The sequence below is a fragment of the Lactuca virosa genome, chromosome 8 (genome assembly GCF_052849685.1).
Source record: "Lactuca virosa cultivar CGN04683 chromosome 8, Lactuca_virosa_CGN04683_v6, whole genome shotgun sequence".
Taxonomy (NCBI): domain Eukaryota; kingdom Viridiplantae; phylum Streptophyta; class Magnoliopsida; order Asterales; family Asteraceae; genus Lactuca; species Lactuca virosa.
In genome coordinates this window covers 151,496,364-151,513,971 of record NC_136433.1, presented here as the reverse complement: position 1 = coordinate 151,513,971, position 17,608 = coordinate 151,496,364, and the positions used below count along the sequence as shown (strand labels likewise).

General features: G+C 37.5%; 2 protein-coding genes and 1 long non-coding RNA gene across 5 annotated transcripts; all 3 read right to left on the bottom strand.

Moving 5' to 3' along the window:
* Positions 1–2,726: 2,726 nt before the first annotated feature.
* Positions 2,727–4,056, bottom strand: LOC145130962 (uncharacterized). The gene is made up of 2 exons (XM_079065709.1): positions 2,962–4,056; positions 2,727–2,873 (listed from the first exon to the last, which is right to left on the bottom strand). Exons 1-2 carry the CDS (start codon positions 4,054–4,056, stop codon positions 2,727–2,729), a joined length of 1,242 nt encoding a protein of 413 aa, XP_078921835.1.
* A 9,980-nt stretch (positions 4,057–14,036) lies between these two features.
* On the bottom strand, positions 14,037–16,567 carry LOC145132939 (uncharacterized). 3 transcript variants are annotated; one of them, XR_013718305.1, is made up of 5 exons: positions 16,219–16,567; positions 15,459–16,100; positions 15,312–15,368; positions 14,727–14,828; positions 14,037–14,373 (listed from the first exon to the last, which is right to left on the bottom strand). It is a non-coding gene; the product is annotated as an uncharacterized LOC145132939 (long non-coding RNA). The 3 variants fall into 3 exon arrangements; XR_013718303.1 differs by having other exon boundaries at positions 15,459–16,567; XR_013718304.1 differs by lacking the exon at positions 14,727–14,828 and having other exon boundaries at positions 15,459–16,565.
* Positions 16,568–16,918: 351 nt separating this feature from the next.
* On the bottom strand, positions 16,919–17,596 carry LOC145130961 (uncharacterized). Its single transcript, XM_079065708.1, has one exon. It carries the CDS (start codon positions 17,594–17,596, stop codon positions 16,919–16,921), a length of 678 nt encoding a protein of 225 aa, XP_078921834.1.
* Between the last annotated feature and the right edge of the window lie 12 nt (positions 17,597–17,608).

Below are 17,608 nucleotides of genomic sequence, written 5' to 3'. Positions count from 1 at the left end.
TTCGGATCTGCGACGCGTGGCTTCTTCTCAGTGGTTGGATCAGGAGGCTCGCTCCTATAAATAGGAGAGTGCGAGACCTCCCGGGTATACTTTGGAAAATTGTCTATTTTAGCCCCTAAACTCATATTTCTTTCATATTAACATCCCCCGAAGCCCCGGTATCAATTATAAGCCCCGGAATACGCCACGAAGTGTCCGTGAAGCCCGGAAAATTTATCTTTTCGGTTTTGAAGTCCGACTTTCGCAGAGCCCGGTTTCTCAATAAAACTCCCGGTTTTATTAGAAACGATCGTTTTTGGAAACGAATTGCTGCCCGATTTTCATTAAATCAAGTGAGTGTGTAGTTACTTTCAATTTACACATAGATATGAAGTATTTACCTTAAAATACGTGTTATGTGTAAATATGTTAATTGTTTATTTGAGGTGACTGTTGAATTGATGTTTTATACAAGTTTTAAACTGTATATGTATTTTATCTACAAATATGTTGGGTAGAACATGGGTAGACAAAATAGTCGGTGGGTGTTAAAATGATGAGAGGCCTCGGTGTCGGTGTCGGTGTCGGTGTCGGTGTTGTTGTTGGTGTTGTTGTAGTCGTCTAGCGGAGTATAGATGACGATCACGGACCTTTCTAGACAGTCCAGTGGTACACTAGCAAGTTCGCAACTTGTAGGTGTTGATGAACTAAATGTTCATTGGTGTACTCCAATCCCCCTCATGGTTGCCTTTAGGACATGTATGGATGAGGAGTCCCCTTAGCAGTAGTGTCCAACCCGATGATATTTCTTAGGCTAAGTCCCTTGTGTTAGGTGTTTAGGGACGTAAAGTGAGGACAACGGGAATGGGTAATCAGGGTTATTGTTGATTGGTGAACTTAATAAGTTATTATTATTGTGGGTTGAAAACCCTATATGCTCACCAGGCTCCCAAGCCTGACCCACTCAGTTTTTTTATGATTACAGGTAGTGGACCCCGAGCATAGTCGGAGGACGATGAGAGATTTTTGATTATAGGCCAGTAGTTGTAAATAACTGTTGAAAGACTTATAATGTCTTGTTTATGCTTTTGATCTGTATCGGAACATGACATCCCGAGGTTTTGATATATATGGAAAACATATACCTTCTTAAAGAAGGGTTTTGATAAACATTATCATGTTTTATATTGGGGACCTATTCCGCAATATCTTTTGAAAAGATTTCTCTGATTTTATTTTAAAAAGCATAAATTAAATCGGTCTTTTCTGGCCGAGAAATTAGGGGATGTCACATACATGTTCACTCACAAAAGGCACATCCTTGCATGGGAAAGAATACAAGTTAGTTATGTTATTGAAAAATAAAATTCATTGTCAATGTTATAATATATACCTTTGCAGCTTGTTTGGATTGGTGAAGCAAAGCATCAAATCCTTTAAGTTGTGATTGGGTGATATTAAGACACAAAAGGATCTCTGCTTCACTGTATTTTGACTCTCTAAGGTAACTCAAATCACTCAGTATTTGATCCAGATCAGCCATATCAAGACCATCACCTTCATCATCAATGTTAACATCTGCTTCCTGTGTTTCTGGTACATGTTCACTGTCAACGGTAGGTGTTGTTTGGGTGACAAATTGACTCTCAACATTAGGTGTTGTTTGGGTGACAAATTGAGTCTCAATCCCAGGTTCTTTTTTCCCAGAACTTTCACCTTCTTTATAAACACTGGTAGACCCTCTTCCACCACTTCTACCACCTCTTCCACCACCTCTTCCACCTCTTCTACCACCTCTTCCACCACCCTCCCAAGTCTAGTGCAATTGGTCAATTCTGGATTCAACCTTGGCCTTCCTATTTTCTTCTTAGGCTTTGGTGTTGGTTTGACTGAGGGATTCTTGCAAGACACTTTATTGTGCCCCATTTGCATACAATTCTGACATTGGACAGTTCTACCCTTAGAGGAGACTTGGGAAAACCTGTCTTGATGCTCAGAGACATGCTTTTTCCTTTTCATACAAGGCCTTCCTGACATCCTTCTTTCAATAGGTGGTAGTGGTTTGGTGTAAGGTGTTGGTTCCCACATATTACTGCCATTAACAGGAAGGATGTTAGACTCATAAGTAGCTAAGAACTTGTCCTTACCAAACCATGTGCTGATGAATCTAGCTGGATCCTGTTGTGTGTAAATTATGGTTGCTTGGGCATAGACACAGGGGATCCCAGATAACTCCCAAAGTCTGCATGTACAGTACATCCCCTCTAAGTTCACTCCATATGAGTGGAAGCCATTTCTCACTTCAAAAGCATTCAAACCACTAGGATGAACATACCAACTCCTGCAAACACATTAACAGTTTTAATTAGTATACATATTGAGTCTCAATACTAAACTCATACATTGTCTTAATTTTATAATACTTACTTGATATCAAAAGCAAACTCATCCATTTTCTTAATAGCTCCTAGACACACATTATTCACCCATTTACGTGCTTCTTGCTTCAAGTTAAATAACCTTTCCATCATACATAGTCTAATCTCCTCAAGCATGGCCAACAAAGGCTTCTTTCTGGCATCAAGTATGATGGCATTAAAACACTCTGCCATTCCATTTTCAATAGCCTCACATGCCATTCCACCTTTAAAAAATGCCATGCACCAAGATTTAGGCTCCCTTGCCATCAAATGATCATAAGCAGCAGGATTGACTTCTCTGATCTTCTCCATATTCAATTTGAAGTCTCATTCAACAGTTGACTTGGCAACTGTCCAAAACATATTCTTGAACTTTATACCACTGAAGACCTTTCTGAAATTTGCATACACATGTCTTGCACATTGTCTGTGCTCCACATGTGGCAATACAACCTTTACAGCTTCCAAAAGACCCTATCAATTACATTAAAAAATTTCATTACTAACTGCTTGATCCATGTATAAATGAAATGAAAAAAAAGGAGATAATTGAAAACATTACCTTGTGTTGATCAGAAATAACACACAAATCCAAGCCTCCTTGTAATTCCAGGTCATCATGTAATAGTTCCAAGAACCATTGCCAGTTGGGCTTGTTCTCAATTTCAACTACTGCCCAAGCAATGGGATACACATGGTTATTTGCATCCCTCCCTATGGCAGTTAGCAGCTCACCTTTACATTGTCCTTTCAAAAAACTCCCATCAAGCCCTATAACTCTTCGACAACCAACTTTCCATCCTTTTTTGATAGCCTTAAAACATGTATACATTCTATGGAAAGTAGTAGTGTTATCAGGGTTTACAGTGACAGATATTTGAATTGTACTCCCTGGATTGGACCTCATCAGTTCATGTCCATAATCCCAAACTTTTGCATAGTGATCACTCAACTTTCCATCTATTAAAGAAATTGCCCTACACTTTGCTCTATAACATTTTGACCATGAAACCTTGCAATGGAACCTACTTTGAATAATAGCTTGCCTTTCCTTACATTTCAGATTTGGTTTCCTAATCATCTCCTTCAGAAACTGCCTAGCTATCCATGTGGGATCCATAAGATTAGCACTACGGAAATTCCTAACACGGGTATGTTGCTCAACCATTTTTTTGATTTGGAATGATCTTTCAGTGCTCATCCATGAGGCCCTTACAACAAAGGGACATTGAAATTTCTCAGGGTCACTTGCACATACAGCCACGAGCCTTACACTATCACATTTCTTGAACCTAATTGGATAACCCCTACTTATAAAGTAATTTGTCAAACAAAGCTTTAGTTTGTGTGGTGATCCATACCTCTCTCCAAGAACTGGCTTCATATTGTTCCATTTCACCTTTGGATCATGGGTTGAGTATTGAAACTGCAATTTGTCTTCATCATCACCTTCACTATCACTCTGCTTCTCCTGTGGTGCTTCATCTTCTGACATTCCTTCAAAATCATTTAGGTTTATCTCAGGTATGGTGCATTCGTCAAGCGCTTCGTCTGTGAGAGTATTTAGGAAGCCATCTTTGCATCGACTTCTTTGTTTGTGTTTGAAAAACTCATCCAATTCCACGTCAATGGTATCGAAGTCATCTACTGTCTCCATTATCACTACAAAACAAAATTTAATCAAATATTATAATGGAAACAAGATATTGGAGGACCACGTGGATTTTCTTACCTTTGATTCTTCTCAGGTAACGTTTTGCTTCGATAGAGGGTAAGAAAGGGTTTTTACAGAGGAGGAGTAGATGACGGGGAGGTTAGTGAAGGGTGATAAGGATGAGCCAGCTGGGGTAACCGGCTATTATAAGGATTACCGGTTCCTAGGGCTAAACTGAGTGTAATAGCCGGTAATCTGACCTTTTTCATAAGTGAAATTTAATTTAGGACTAAATCATAAACTGGGCCAAAATTTTGGGACTTTTTCGCAGATTTCTCTAACATCAACCAACAAAGGGGCCAACTATTTCTTTTTGGATGAAGTTTTGTGTAGGTAAAATGATGAATGAGTGATGGTGTTTGAATAAAGTATTGTATACGTAGGTTTTTTTTTTCTAAATTGAATAAATCGTTTGAATGATACAAAATGATTATTTTAGCTTTACTTTTTAAATCTTTTTTTCCACAATATTCATCGATAACAAAAGAGGAGTTGATAAGAAAAAAAAAGGACAAATACCTAAATGGTTAGTGTCTTTATAATATGTTAAGATTTAAGCTAAGTTTTTTTGGTTAAAACATTAAGACATAAAGTCGTCATGTTCAAATTAATTACACAGAGAATCATGTATAAATGTTCATATTAAATGTTTAACCTGTTAATTTCGTGAAGTAAAAAAGAAACAGCTATCAATTTCAACATAAAAGCACATGACATGCCGATTTTAGCATGATTCGTGCTATATATGAATTATACGTCCATTTGTCAGCCCATATGTATACGTTAACACATCTTCATGTAACTATTTTTCAAAATATGTTCAAGTTTTTGTATCGCATAAACTCGTCTATTTTGTATTGTTATTTTCACTTGTTGTATTGTGACCACTAAATTCGAATGAAATGTGACCACTAAATTCGAATGAAATGATACGTAAAACATATACACCGATTAAAACATAAATAAACGTTAAACTCATCTTAGACAATTTAGGCCTTCACTAAATTCTTCGTAATATGTTAACCTACATGACAATCAATTCCATCCCCTATGTAATTTATAATAAATCTTAAGATAAACAATAACTGTTTGATGTTACATGACATATGCCAATCGTTTTCGAGAATAATAAAAAAATAAATATACTTATTATTTTTAAGAGCCTGATCATTAATATCCCTTTACAAGTCACTTTCGTTGCACATTTAATAAAAAAAACATGCAAAGTGTCCCCACATTACATTAAAAATATGCATAAAAATGGTCAAAATATAAATCTACAACTACAAGGTCGAGGAATTCTTAATAATTCCATAAAGTTTTATATATGATATATTTGACAAAATACCAAATAATAAAGTTTAAGGGTATCTTTGTAATTCTTTAGAGGCTGAATTATTTTAGAATGGAGCGAATTTGTGATTTTATTATTACTAATAAAGTAAAGTGGTGGCAAGAATAAAAGTTCTAGTGCTATAGAATAGAGGTATTAACATTATGGTAATTTCTAAAGACCAGATAAATTAATTTGAGTCGAAACATTAATTCTAAACATTTTAGGGCAAAACCAATTTTCAAACAAAATTCTACAAATAAATTTCTTGACTATAAGGATTATGCAGGAACTTTCTTAAACTTATGACATATATATATATATATATATATATATATATATATATATATATATATATATATATATATATATATATATATATATATATATATATATATATATATATATAAATGTGAGGTTCAATAGAGAACCATAATTAACCAAGGAACCAATCGTGAGCGTCGAAAATCATAACGAATAACGGCCAAGGAAATAAATGTACACTTTTACATTGGACGCACACACACCGGATTATACCAAAAAATCCACCATTTACAAAAAAAACTCATCACTTTTTTTCGTTTAAAATTTTTTTTAGGCATGTTTTTTATCAAAAAAAAAACCGAATATACCATTGTTCACGATTTTTCGTCATCTTTCCATAGAGATCGATGATGATATATAAAAAACGAACTTTTTTTTTTTCGAAAAAAAACCCACTTAATTTTCTTTAATGAAAAAAGTTAAGGTCTATTTTTTATAGAAAAAAATTAATAAATATATCAAAATTCATATTTTTGTACTTTTTAAACATAGATTCATATTTATGTTAAAAAAAACGATATTTCAGTTCAGATTCATATTGTGAACCTGTTCAGATTCACATTGTGAACCTCCTCATATTCACAGTGTGCATAATAATAAGTCAGATTCACAGTGTGAATCTGAACTGATCGGAGCTTTTTCACATTGTGAATGTTAAAATTTGAAATATTTATAGTTTAGATTCACAGTGTGAATCTACACTGATCGAGGTTTTTTTTTTGTGAACTTTCTCAGATTCACAGTGTGCATAATAATAATTCAGATTCACAATGTGAATCTGAACTGTTCGAGATTTTTCATATTGTGAATGTTAAAAATTGAAATATTTACAGTTTAGATTCACAGTGTGAATCTACACAGTTCGAGGTTTTTTTTTTTTTAATCGGTGTTGATGTTTATTAATAGAATACAAAAAATTAATATTTTTGGTATAATTAGTTTTTTTATAAAAATAAACTTAAATATTGAAAAAACTAAGAAAATTAAGTGGGTTTTTTTCGAAAAAAAAGTTCGTTTTTTATATATCATAATGAATCTCTATGGAAAGAGGACGAAAAATCGTGAACAACGGTGTATTCGTTTTTTTTTCGATAAAAAACTTGGCCTAAAAAAAATTTTAAATGAAAAAAAGAAAGTGGGTTTTGTTATAATCCGGTACATGTGCGTCCATTATAAAATTTTACACCCCTCCTTTTGCCGTTGATCGCTTTAAATTCGACGTTTTGGATTGATTCATTGGTTCCTTGATCAATAATGGTTCTCTATTTAACTTTTTCATATATCTATATATATATATATATATATATATATATATATATATATATATATATACATACTAGCCGTTTACCCGCGCCAAGCGACGGGTGCGAAAAATTCTTTTAGAGAAATTAGTTTGTAGAGGCAGTTAGTTATTTTGCGCAAAATAGTTTACTACATCTAAACAATTATCAATAAGAATCATGCTAACAGAAACGAAATCAATAAGAATTAAAAATGAAAAGTAGTGATTCTGTACAAATATACATGAACACATGATTTATTGTGCATTATTAATCGTGCAACACTTCTTACACACCACATTTGATGTGTAAACTTTACTGTCATTGAATTGTTCGTTAGCTTTATTAATACTTTTGTATTAGCACGTGATATCAATTTGAATCACGGCATATAAAGTTGGTCATGCGAGAAAACCGATTCTAGAAGATAAATACCTACATTTGGAATTGTTTGTCCCCGAACTTTACTGATTGTAATGGCGAAACATAATCGAATTGGAAATTGTTTTCTCTTCAGCTTGAATGGGAACATGTCATCGTTAGACGGACATAGAGGAATCCTTGGCAAAAATACCATATTTCCAGCATGTTGACCAACAACTATTTAAGAATCAATGACATTGTGCTGAAAATTTTGACATATCAATCGGATGTCGTTACACAATGAATGTTGTAGCGATCCAAGAATAGGAAAAACAGCCATCGGTATACCATAGTTGATTGTTGCGACATCGACCTCCGGAGAGTCTTCTTGTCTTCTGCTGCGGCGGAGATCTGGACATCACAGTGCAAAGTCGTTAGAGCCGTCCCAGGGACTGTGCCCCGGGAGCGGACTCCGACGGTCAAGTTAGATCAGCTGAAAGATCTGAGATGGTCCTCTATAGCTTGAGAGAACCATCTTGGTGCTAGTGGTGATGTATGGTGGCTGACGGCGGCGGGTGGCGGCTGAGCCATGGGGGAAGTCTATGGTGGCTGCTAAGCCACTTGAGGGAAAGTCCAAGGGAAAAGGGGTCATTGGAAAGTCCCCCTTCATGGAGGATGCACTATTCTATTTATAGTGGACAATTAGGTCAAGGGGAATTGGGTCAGGCCTTGGGCCAGCCCAATTCAGGCCCAACTAGCAAGGAGCTGGGCAAGGCCGCCCGGAGGCGCCGGGCGGGGCTGGCGAGCGCGCATCAGACAAGGCTGGCGGGCGCGCACCAGGAAAGGCTGGCAAGGGAGCGCCAGGCCGGGCCGGCGGGGGAGTCCCCAGCAAGGCTGGCAAGGGAGTCCCCAGCAAAGTTGACAAGGGAGAGCCAGGCCAGGGAGCGCCAGGCCGGGCCGGGGGGAGAATCCAGAAAGGCTGGCACGCTAGAGCGGTCTACGCCATGCTAATGGACCATACATCATCAAGTCCCCCTAGTCTGGTGTTATTGGTACGCGGCCAATGACATCGGACTGGAACTAGTCATATGAACTGTGCGTCGTCAAGTCTCCCTAGTCTGATGCGATTGGGTTACTGACAATCGGATCGAACTGATAAAACACCAATACAATAAATAATTAAGAGGAAACGACTGAACCTCGCCCACGAGAGCCGTGGGGTTATGCGATGAGCCAAACATTGCTTATGCGGCTTGAGCTGACTTGATACTCCTTTCTTGAGAGGAGCGCAACCCAGTTGGGGCGACGCAACGTAACTGTTGCTGCGATAATGTAGACCGAGGCTGCTAAAGAGTGTTACGCGACGCTGATGTCGATAAGGCATCGGGCCAAGGTAGCTGAGGAGAGTAAGCTTGCCATACAGTCTCTAAGACCGTTGTCGAGCTCCGAAGTCTGTAAATAGATACAACGTACTTGGTCCATGATTCCCGCGTTCCAGTCACAGCTGAAAGTTGTTAATAGAAATAGACGCTCTGAGCGTTGCACGCACACCTCGGTGAGGGGGACGAGACCTGCAGCCAACACCGGGTGGGGAGTTATATTTCTATGCCCGCTAGATGGGAACTTTGAGTGACTGGTCAGCGGTGCACACTTCGCAAGTCCTCTGTAAATATTTTACAAGTCGGGCTTTGCTCCGCGAGTTTGCTGTTGGCGCACTCTGAGTGTCGCAGCGCTAGAGCGACTATCTGAAAAGACAACTCGATCAAATAGTTAGTATTTTTTCTTGAAATAATAAATCGATTCATATTGCTCGTCACGATTGTTTCTAAACGCTTCATGAGTAGTAGTAGCAATAATACACTACTCTTCTCCCTCCCCCCCCCCCCCCCCTTTTTGGAATGCAGAGTTGGACCGGGTCACAACACATCTTCTGAATTTTGTTGGACAACAATGCAATACACAGTCGCTGAATGGATGATTGGCAAAATTGTTTTGGAAGAAGCCCATAATAAATCATAAGGAGCCCTAAATAAATGTGTATGATCCCAATATGAATGTAATAGCCCAATTGCGAATCCATAAGCCCAATTTCTTTTCCCATGTTCTTTTTTTTTTTTTTGAAAGATGTTGAGTTAGACCTGGTCACAACACATCTTCTCAAATTGGATTTTCTTGGATAAAATTGTGGCCTTCTAGTATCGAGCGATTGATTTTATTTTGCATAGTTGACTTGTTTTATTTGCTAATGTGACCCAATAATCTGAAAGTTTAAAAGGAGCCCAACATGTCCTACTCCCGAGACGCCAATGTTGCAGTCCACTATTAATAGGAGCCCAAACTTTGTATTGGGGAGGCTCAAGCTTCTTATATTGAGTGAATTCGGGTATAGGGTTACATTTATGGCCCACTATAGATTTTCCTTTTGTTCATAATTGGGGGAAAAGGAAATTCGTCGATTGTAATTGACGTCAAACGAACAGATGTAGTTTTTACTGGAATCACATCAACTGCGATCGGGTGGCCCTGGTGGTCTGCTGGTATTGACTCCAGCTGGTGGCGGTCGTTCAGCTACCGGAGATTAATCTCCTTTTTTTTTTAGATCGTGGCTTGTACAAGGAGATTGGAGCTTTGGTGTGGCTTTACAGAGCTGTTGTACCCTTGCTTGAACATGGCCAGCGGGGATGGTTCAAATGGGGTGACATGTTTCAATATTGAAGCTGCTATCGTTGGAGCCGGAGGCGACCGTGATGGTCAGAGGATGCATGAAGACAATCGAAGCGTGAGCTTGCAGGCAGCGAGTCAGTCGCGTAATATGTTGAGGGTCTAATGGAGATGACAATGGCTGATAGTGCTGTAACTCCGGTTGGCAACGAATTGAGAAACAGGGGTCATGGCTGCTGCTGGGAAACAAAGAATACAGTCAAGCTGCTAGAGGAGATGGGTGACTCATGGGGTTTTGGAGATCCTTTTGGTGGCGCCCTGGATCAGGCCGGCGGTTGCTGATGTCCTGCATCACTCGCTGAAGGTGACCGACGACTATGAGAAATCCGACGATGGGGGAAGGCCATTGCTTCGTCGGGGGCAGCTGCTAGCTATAGAGGAGGTTGGAGGCGGCGATGGAGACCGTTGATGGGGCTATCGCGTTGTTGTTTGAATGCTCAGTGGCCGGAGGTTGTCGACCGATTAAGTTGAGTCGGGGTTTGGGGAAGTCTTTGACTGCCCGAGAGATTACATTGACCGGGTGGTGCCCGTTTTGTTTTTTCTGTAGCTCTTTAAACGTGTGGGACCCACACGCCTTTTTTATTTGAAGAGTATTGTTGTAAACGTTGGGGCCAATTGCCCTCCTTCCCCTCCCCCCTTTTTTTTACGCGTATGTAAAAGTTGGACCAGCTGGGTCCACATGGAGTATTCTGTATTTTAGCTCGTTTTTATATACACAACACCTGATTATCCTTTTTTTTATTCATGGGTTTGTTAGCTGAGGGGGATTGACATATGCATCCTCATTAACCGATACTCCTCTTCTACCCCCTTTTTTTTGGGCTGATGGGATAGAACTATATTGATGGTAAATATAATTTCTAAGATAGAATAGACTTTGGAATATACAGGTATCACAGCTGTGTTTACAACTTAAACACACTTGTATTCCAAAAATCATTATTGAAATGAATTTTAATATGAAGTGGAATGGATGGTAAAAACACATATTCAGATGGAAATACAAACAACTTGAGAAAGCTTATAACTAAATTATTTTTTTCTTCAAGCTTTTAAATAACTTGGATAAACTTGAAAATCATACATCAAATGGGATTTTCTGAAAACCCATGAAAGTTCATCTCTTCTTTTTCTCTTTTTTTTTTTTGAAAGTTTTTGTAAAATGTACAAGCCATATGGCTGTATGTACAAATGGTTGTTACAGAAAATGCATAACTGAAGAAGAGTTTGATAATATATGAACAAGAGATGGGGTAAAACTCATAAAAAACTTCCTTTCTCTTTTCTTTTCCTGAAAGGGTTTTGTAAAATGTACAAGCTACACAGCTGTATGTACAAATAAATGCTTCAGGAATTGAAGTTCTTTACAGAAAATCTAAACTAAAATCGTTTTTCTATAACATATAAACAGAAAATGAAGTAAAAACTCATAAAAATTTCTTTTTTTCTGAAGTTGCTCAACAAACCCCCAACATATAAAAAAACGGATCTAAAAAGGTTTTTGCAAGCTTGGGGAATGTTTGAAAGGCCAAATGATTCTAAGACAGATCTGAAAAGATCTTGGCAAGAACCAAATGGATCTTAAACAGATCTTGGCAAAGGCCAAACGGATCTGATGAGGTTTCTTTCTCATAAAACCTTTTTCCTCTACAACTTGCTCAACAAGCTATCAAAACATGAGCAACAAACAGATCTGAGAAATTTGTTTCATTTTCTAATCTTTTAAAGAAAATAGACAGCTTTGAAAGAGTTTTGCACAAAAACCATAAATTAAAGATGGTTTCTCTACAACATAGACTGAAATAAAGTAACCAAAATGTTCTTCAACCCTCAAGTTGCTTGGATAAAGCACCAAAATATGAACAAAGATGGAGAAGAGCTCCTAAGAACCTCTTCTTTCCCCGAAAATATCAGTAAAAACGGGTCTGAGTTGGTGTTTTTGAACTTGAGAGGTGATTAAGTAAACAAAAACGTTTGGATCTAAAGATCTGAGCTAAAAATGAAGTGCATCTACAGATCTTGGACAAAAAGTGCATCAGATCGAAAGATCTGAAACATAGCTAATCAGATCTGGATAGATCTTTGCCAAGATCCAAACGAATCTGAACTAAGGAGTGTAGAAATGAACAGATCTGATCAAACCTTAGATGAAAACACATCAGATCTGGGCAAAAACGAGCTTGAAACCAACTGAGGCTTTTGCTACTTGCTCAAATCCGGGATGGCGCCAAATGTTGCGACATCGACCTCCGGCGAGTCTTCTTGTCTTCTGCTGCGGCGGAGATCTGGACATCACAGTGCAAAGTCGTTAGAACCGTCCCAGGGACTGTGCCCCGGGAGCAGACTCTGACGGTAAAGTTAGATCAGCTGAAAGATCTGAGATGGTCCTCCATAGCTGGAGAAAACCATCTTGGTGCTAGTGGTGGTGTATGGTGGCTGACGGTGACGGGTGGCGGCTAAGCTACCCGGCCGGAGTATAGTGTGGCGGCTGAGCCATGGGGGAAGTCTATGGTGGCTGCTAAGCCACTTGAGGGAGAGTCCAAGGGAAAAGGGGTCATTGGAAAGTCCCCATTCATGGAGGAGGCACTATTCTATTTATAGTGGACAATTAGGTCACGGGGAATTGGGTCAGGCCTTAGGCCAGCCCAATTCAGGCCCAACTAACAAGGAGTTGGGCAAGGCCGCCCGGAGGCGTCGGGCGGGGCTGGCGAGCGAGCACCAGACAAGGCTGGCGTGCGCGCACCAGGAAAGACTGGCAAGGAAGAGCCAGGCTAGGGAGTGCCAGGCCGGGCCGGCGGGGGAGTCCCCAGCAAGGCTGGCAAGGGAGTCCCCAGCAAAGCTGACAAGGGAGAGCCAGGCCAGGGAGCGCCAGGCCGGGTCGGCGGGAGAATCCAGCAAGGCTGGCATGCTAGAGTGGTCTAGGCCATGCTAATGGACCATACATCATCATTGATCGTATCCACATTCCTTGCATACTTCCCAAAACGGTTCTGGCACCGGGCACCAGTTATGGTACGGTCCAGTTGCTCACTCAAATTGGATGTGTTGTTGAAGTTAATTCCTATTTCCAAATGTATAATTTTAAATCATATGATATGTTAATTATTTTTATTTATTTGTGGTTTCATCGAGAATAAATATAACATTCTACCTAACTGATTACATCCATAATAAACTTATTATAGTTTGTTATCAATTTTTATACATGACTATAATTTGTTTCCAATAAAATGTCCAAACACGAAAGAGTACTTTTGTAATGTACGAAAGTAAGAAAAATTAAAACTTAAGAATTAGATTAGCTTACTAAATCATGTTACTTTCTAAAATAAAATAAAATAAATAGTTTCTAAAATACGAAAGATTACTAAATCATGTTACTTTATATTAAACTTCATTTTAATGAATGTTAATAATAATAAATTAAATTGTTAAATAGTTTAGTCGACAAAGTGTCATGTCCTGACCATATATATATATATATATATATATATATATATATATATATATATATATATATATATGAGCTTACTTAACTTAACTTCCGAAAACTGTTTCATATTCATTGCAATTTTAACCTTTCCTATGGGTTTAGTCGACAAAGAATTGATTTTTTGAATTGATTATTTAAATTATCAAGATATTTTATTTATTTAAATTATTAGTTGTTATTATGTAATTTCATTTTAATGTTATTTATCGTTATTGGTATCCTTATTAATTTATATTATTAGTTCTTTATTAATTGTGTGAACATCTCTTGGCGTCAAGCATCTTAGCACCTCAAATGAACAAATTACATCCATATTCTCAACACATAACCTTTTTTAATCTAACAGCTACATGGAAATAATTAATTGTTCATCTAAGCTTAGTTAGATCAAGGTTATATTAGGCTTACATGACAAAAGAACAAATTGACATATAAAGTTTCCTAAGTTGATTACACTTGTTCATGATATGCATTCACATCTAGGATCCTGACTACATAAGATGAAAACCAAAATAACATTTGTGATTTTTGTTCAGGGCATGTATCTAAAATCTAAAAGTATGCCACCAACAATAGAAAATGGCACATCAACCAAGTAAAATATCCAGCCAAAGGTACACGATGAAGTTGATGGTGTCACTTCCAACCACCTGACAAACCCGCATCAAAAATCCAGCAAAGTCTCGTCTTCTCCACCAAAGTCACGCTTTAGTGACTATATATATCGTTCATACCCTATTCATTATCTGTCAAAAGTGAGGAGTAACATTTTATAAGTTTGCATATACTACATATTGTTTTTTAATTATCATGCATTACATCAGAATACAACAGTCAAAATTACAAAAATACCCCCACTCTAAACAACTCAAACACAGTATCCTGAAGTTATAGTTCAAGACAATGAGAAAAATGATAACAACCCCTAATTGGATATCTTTATTTAGGAAGAAACAAAATACATAAATCGATAGATGAAAATACAAACGAAGGATTCTATAAAGGTGGATTTCTAAAAATAAAATGTTGTAAGTTTATTTAGAACTATCTAATGTCTACTCTAAAATAATACTAAATTGAGACATAAAAGGTAACTCACATTAAAATTCACCATCCCATGACCAACACCCCCTAAAGCTCAGTCAGATCATAAAAAAACATCTTCATAGAAGCAAATATTGGCATAATGATCACCTCAATCCTAGTTACATGTAGAAAAGACAGCATATTAGTCTCTATAGCTCTACAAGTGAAAGAACTAAGTCAAGTAAATCAGGGAACAAAAAGGGCATATTATCTTAAAACAGTCATATCATGCAACAACCCTCTATTTTTTTTTTCAAAAGACTCCTTGAGTTGTATTTTTAGTGCCCTTCACCATTGTTAACATTTCATTGCACAATCATTCCAAATGACTATCCTGCTAGAGCCATGCAAGTCATTGATTGATATCTTTGAAAATTAGAACAATGCATCATAATGCACAAATTGTTGTGGGTCTGGACGAAAAAAAAATCAATTAATGTTAGATCTTTACACCAGCAGATTAAACACACAAATATGGGCTTATGTTTGAATAATGTATTACCCGAGATAAAGATGTGCAAATAGCAATGGTGAAAACATACCTCTTTCTTATTAAAAAATGAAAATTGAATAAGAACCAGAGAGTAAAAAGAGTTACCCAATTCAACATAATCTTGAATTCTTCCTATTTCTTGATGTTCATCCCCACTTTTTACTACATGAAAACAAATTTGTTAAGCCTGAGATCATTAATGTTAACCAACAAATCCATCAAACAACAAATATAAAGATCGAAAGTTAATACCTTGCTACCAATCCAAAACAATCCACAACCCCTTTTCCAATAATTATTCGTCATGATTATCATGGTGGCAGCTTGTGCCCTGTTTTCCCATATTCAAGTCCATTAGTAAAACCAGTCATGTTAGAAAAATTTACAATTATTTCAAAATCAGAAATAAACATATATGATGAGCAATACGTAATGATGTGCATCCTGATAAACTACTTCCACCAAGAATGTCTTAAAATCAGAGAGAAACATACGTTAGAGAAAGGGGAATATGGTCAGATCTGTCAAAAAAACAATTAAAAAAAGAAACTCAATCAACAATGTTTATGATTTTAGAGAGAAAAGCAACGATATACCAGGTTGCCGACCGATATCAACTGTTTACCCTAAAAATGTGCCCTGCTACATAGAGAGATAGTACTTCTTGCTCTGAACTCAGGATTGCATCAATTTTCCTCCAACATCTTGAAAGATGAGCATAAACAGATTGAACTTCGCAAAGAAGAGAAAAGAATCACCATATGGTGTTATTGATGGTTGCATTGATGAGTGTTGTGGTGGTCAGTATCGATGAGTGGTGGCGGGGATGGACATCAAGTTAGGGTAGATAGAGGGAGAGTGAAGGATGAGAAAGAGATCAATTCAGAAATTACCCTGAAGGCACCAAATCAGTCATCAATTGTTAAACATAAACCACTTTCAAGTAAATAGAGATGTAGAGAAAGAGAGAGAGAGATAGAAGAAACAGAAGGCGGTGATGGAAGTAACTCACTGTTCGAGATAGGGGAAGAGCAAGAAAATAATAGTCAGGGTGAAGGAAAGCATCGAGAGTAAGGGAAAGCATCGATGAATATTGTCTGGAACAACAATGGTAATTTGAAATTAGGGTTTCCATTTCATTCTGATGGCGATCGAGAGAGAGAGAGAGAAAGAGAGGCGAGAGAGATCACTGCATCTTTGGTGGGGGAAGTCGGCAGCCGTGGACCTTCGGTGGGAGACGTTGGTGGAGATCACTGCATCTTTGGTGGAGACGATGAGAATTGGTTTGATGGCGGCTGTGTTTAGGAGATTAGGGTAAGATCCGTGTAGTGTGTAGTGTAATACGTATATGATCCGTGTAATGTAATAAGTATAAGATTGGTTGTATGCTTAATATTATTGTATATGAGGTAATATATGTTGTACTTCTTAATCTTCAAGAAATGGGCAATATCTTTAATAATATATATATATATATATATATATATATATATATATATATATATATACTAGCCGTTTACCCGCGCCAAGCGCCGGGTGCGAATATTTATTCAGAAATTAGTTTGTAGAGACGATTATTTCTTTTGGGCAAATAGTTTACTACATATAAACAATTATCAATAAGAGTCATCGTAACAACAAAAGCAGTAAGAATTAAAAATGAAACGTTGGGATTCTTTACAAATGCAAATTAACACATGATTGATTGTGCATTATTGATCATGCAATACTTCTTTATACACCACATTTACAGTACAGACTTCACTACCATTGAATTGTTCATCAGGGATCACTAATACTTTTGTATTGGTACGTGATATCCCTCTGGATAATGCCACATAAAGTTGTCCATGCGAGAAAACCGATTCTGGAAGATAAATTCCTACATTTGGAATTGTTTGTCCCTGGGCTTTATTGATTGTCATCGCGAAACACAATCGGATTGGAAATTGTTTTCTCCTCAGCTTGAACGGGAACATGTCATCTTCAGACGGACATAGAGGAATCCTTGGCAAAAACACCCTCTTTCCAGCATGTTGACCAACAGCTATTTCGGCATCAATTACATTGTGCTGAAAACCTTTACATATCAATCGGGTGCCATTACACAATCCATTTGATGGGTCGAGATTCCGTAATAGTATAATCGGGCATCCAACTTTCAGTCGTAGGTAATGAGGGGGTAAACCACTAACACTGAGCGTGTTCAAGAATTCCACAGGATAGAAGTTATTTATATCGTCTACGGCTTCATCAAAACTATAGTAAATTTTCTCCTCTCCATGGAAGCGGCCGATCAATAAATCATTAATCTCATCAACACTATCATTTCTTGTGGATAATATTGCACGCGAAATAATATAATCGGATTGAGATATATTAATTTCCATGGATGGAAAGAT

Bases quoted from the DNA above. Each gene is read 5' to 3' on its own strand.
- LOC145130962 (XM_079065709.1), bottom strand. From the start codon at position 4,056: ATGGAGACAGTAGATGACTTCGATACCATTGACGTGGAATTGGATGAG. The intron at 2,874-2,961 runs GTAATGTTTTCA...TGTAATTGATAG, and splicing joins TTATTTCTGATCAACACAAG to GGTCTTTTGGAAGCTGTAAA.
- LOC145130961 (XM_079065708.1), bottom strand. From the start codon at position 17,596: ATGGAAATTAATATATCTCAATCCGATTATATTATTTCGCGTGCAATA.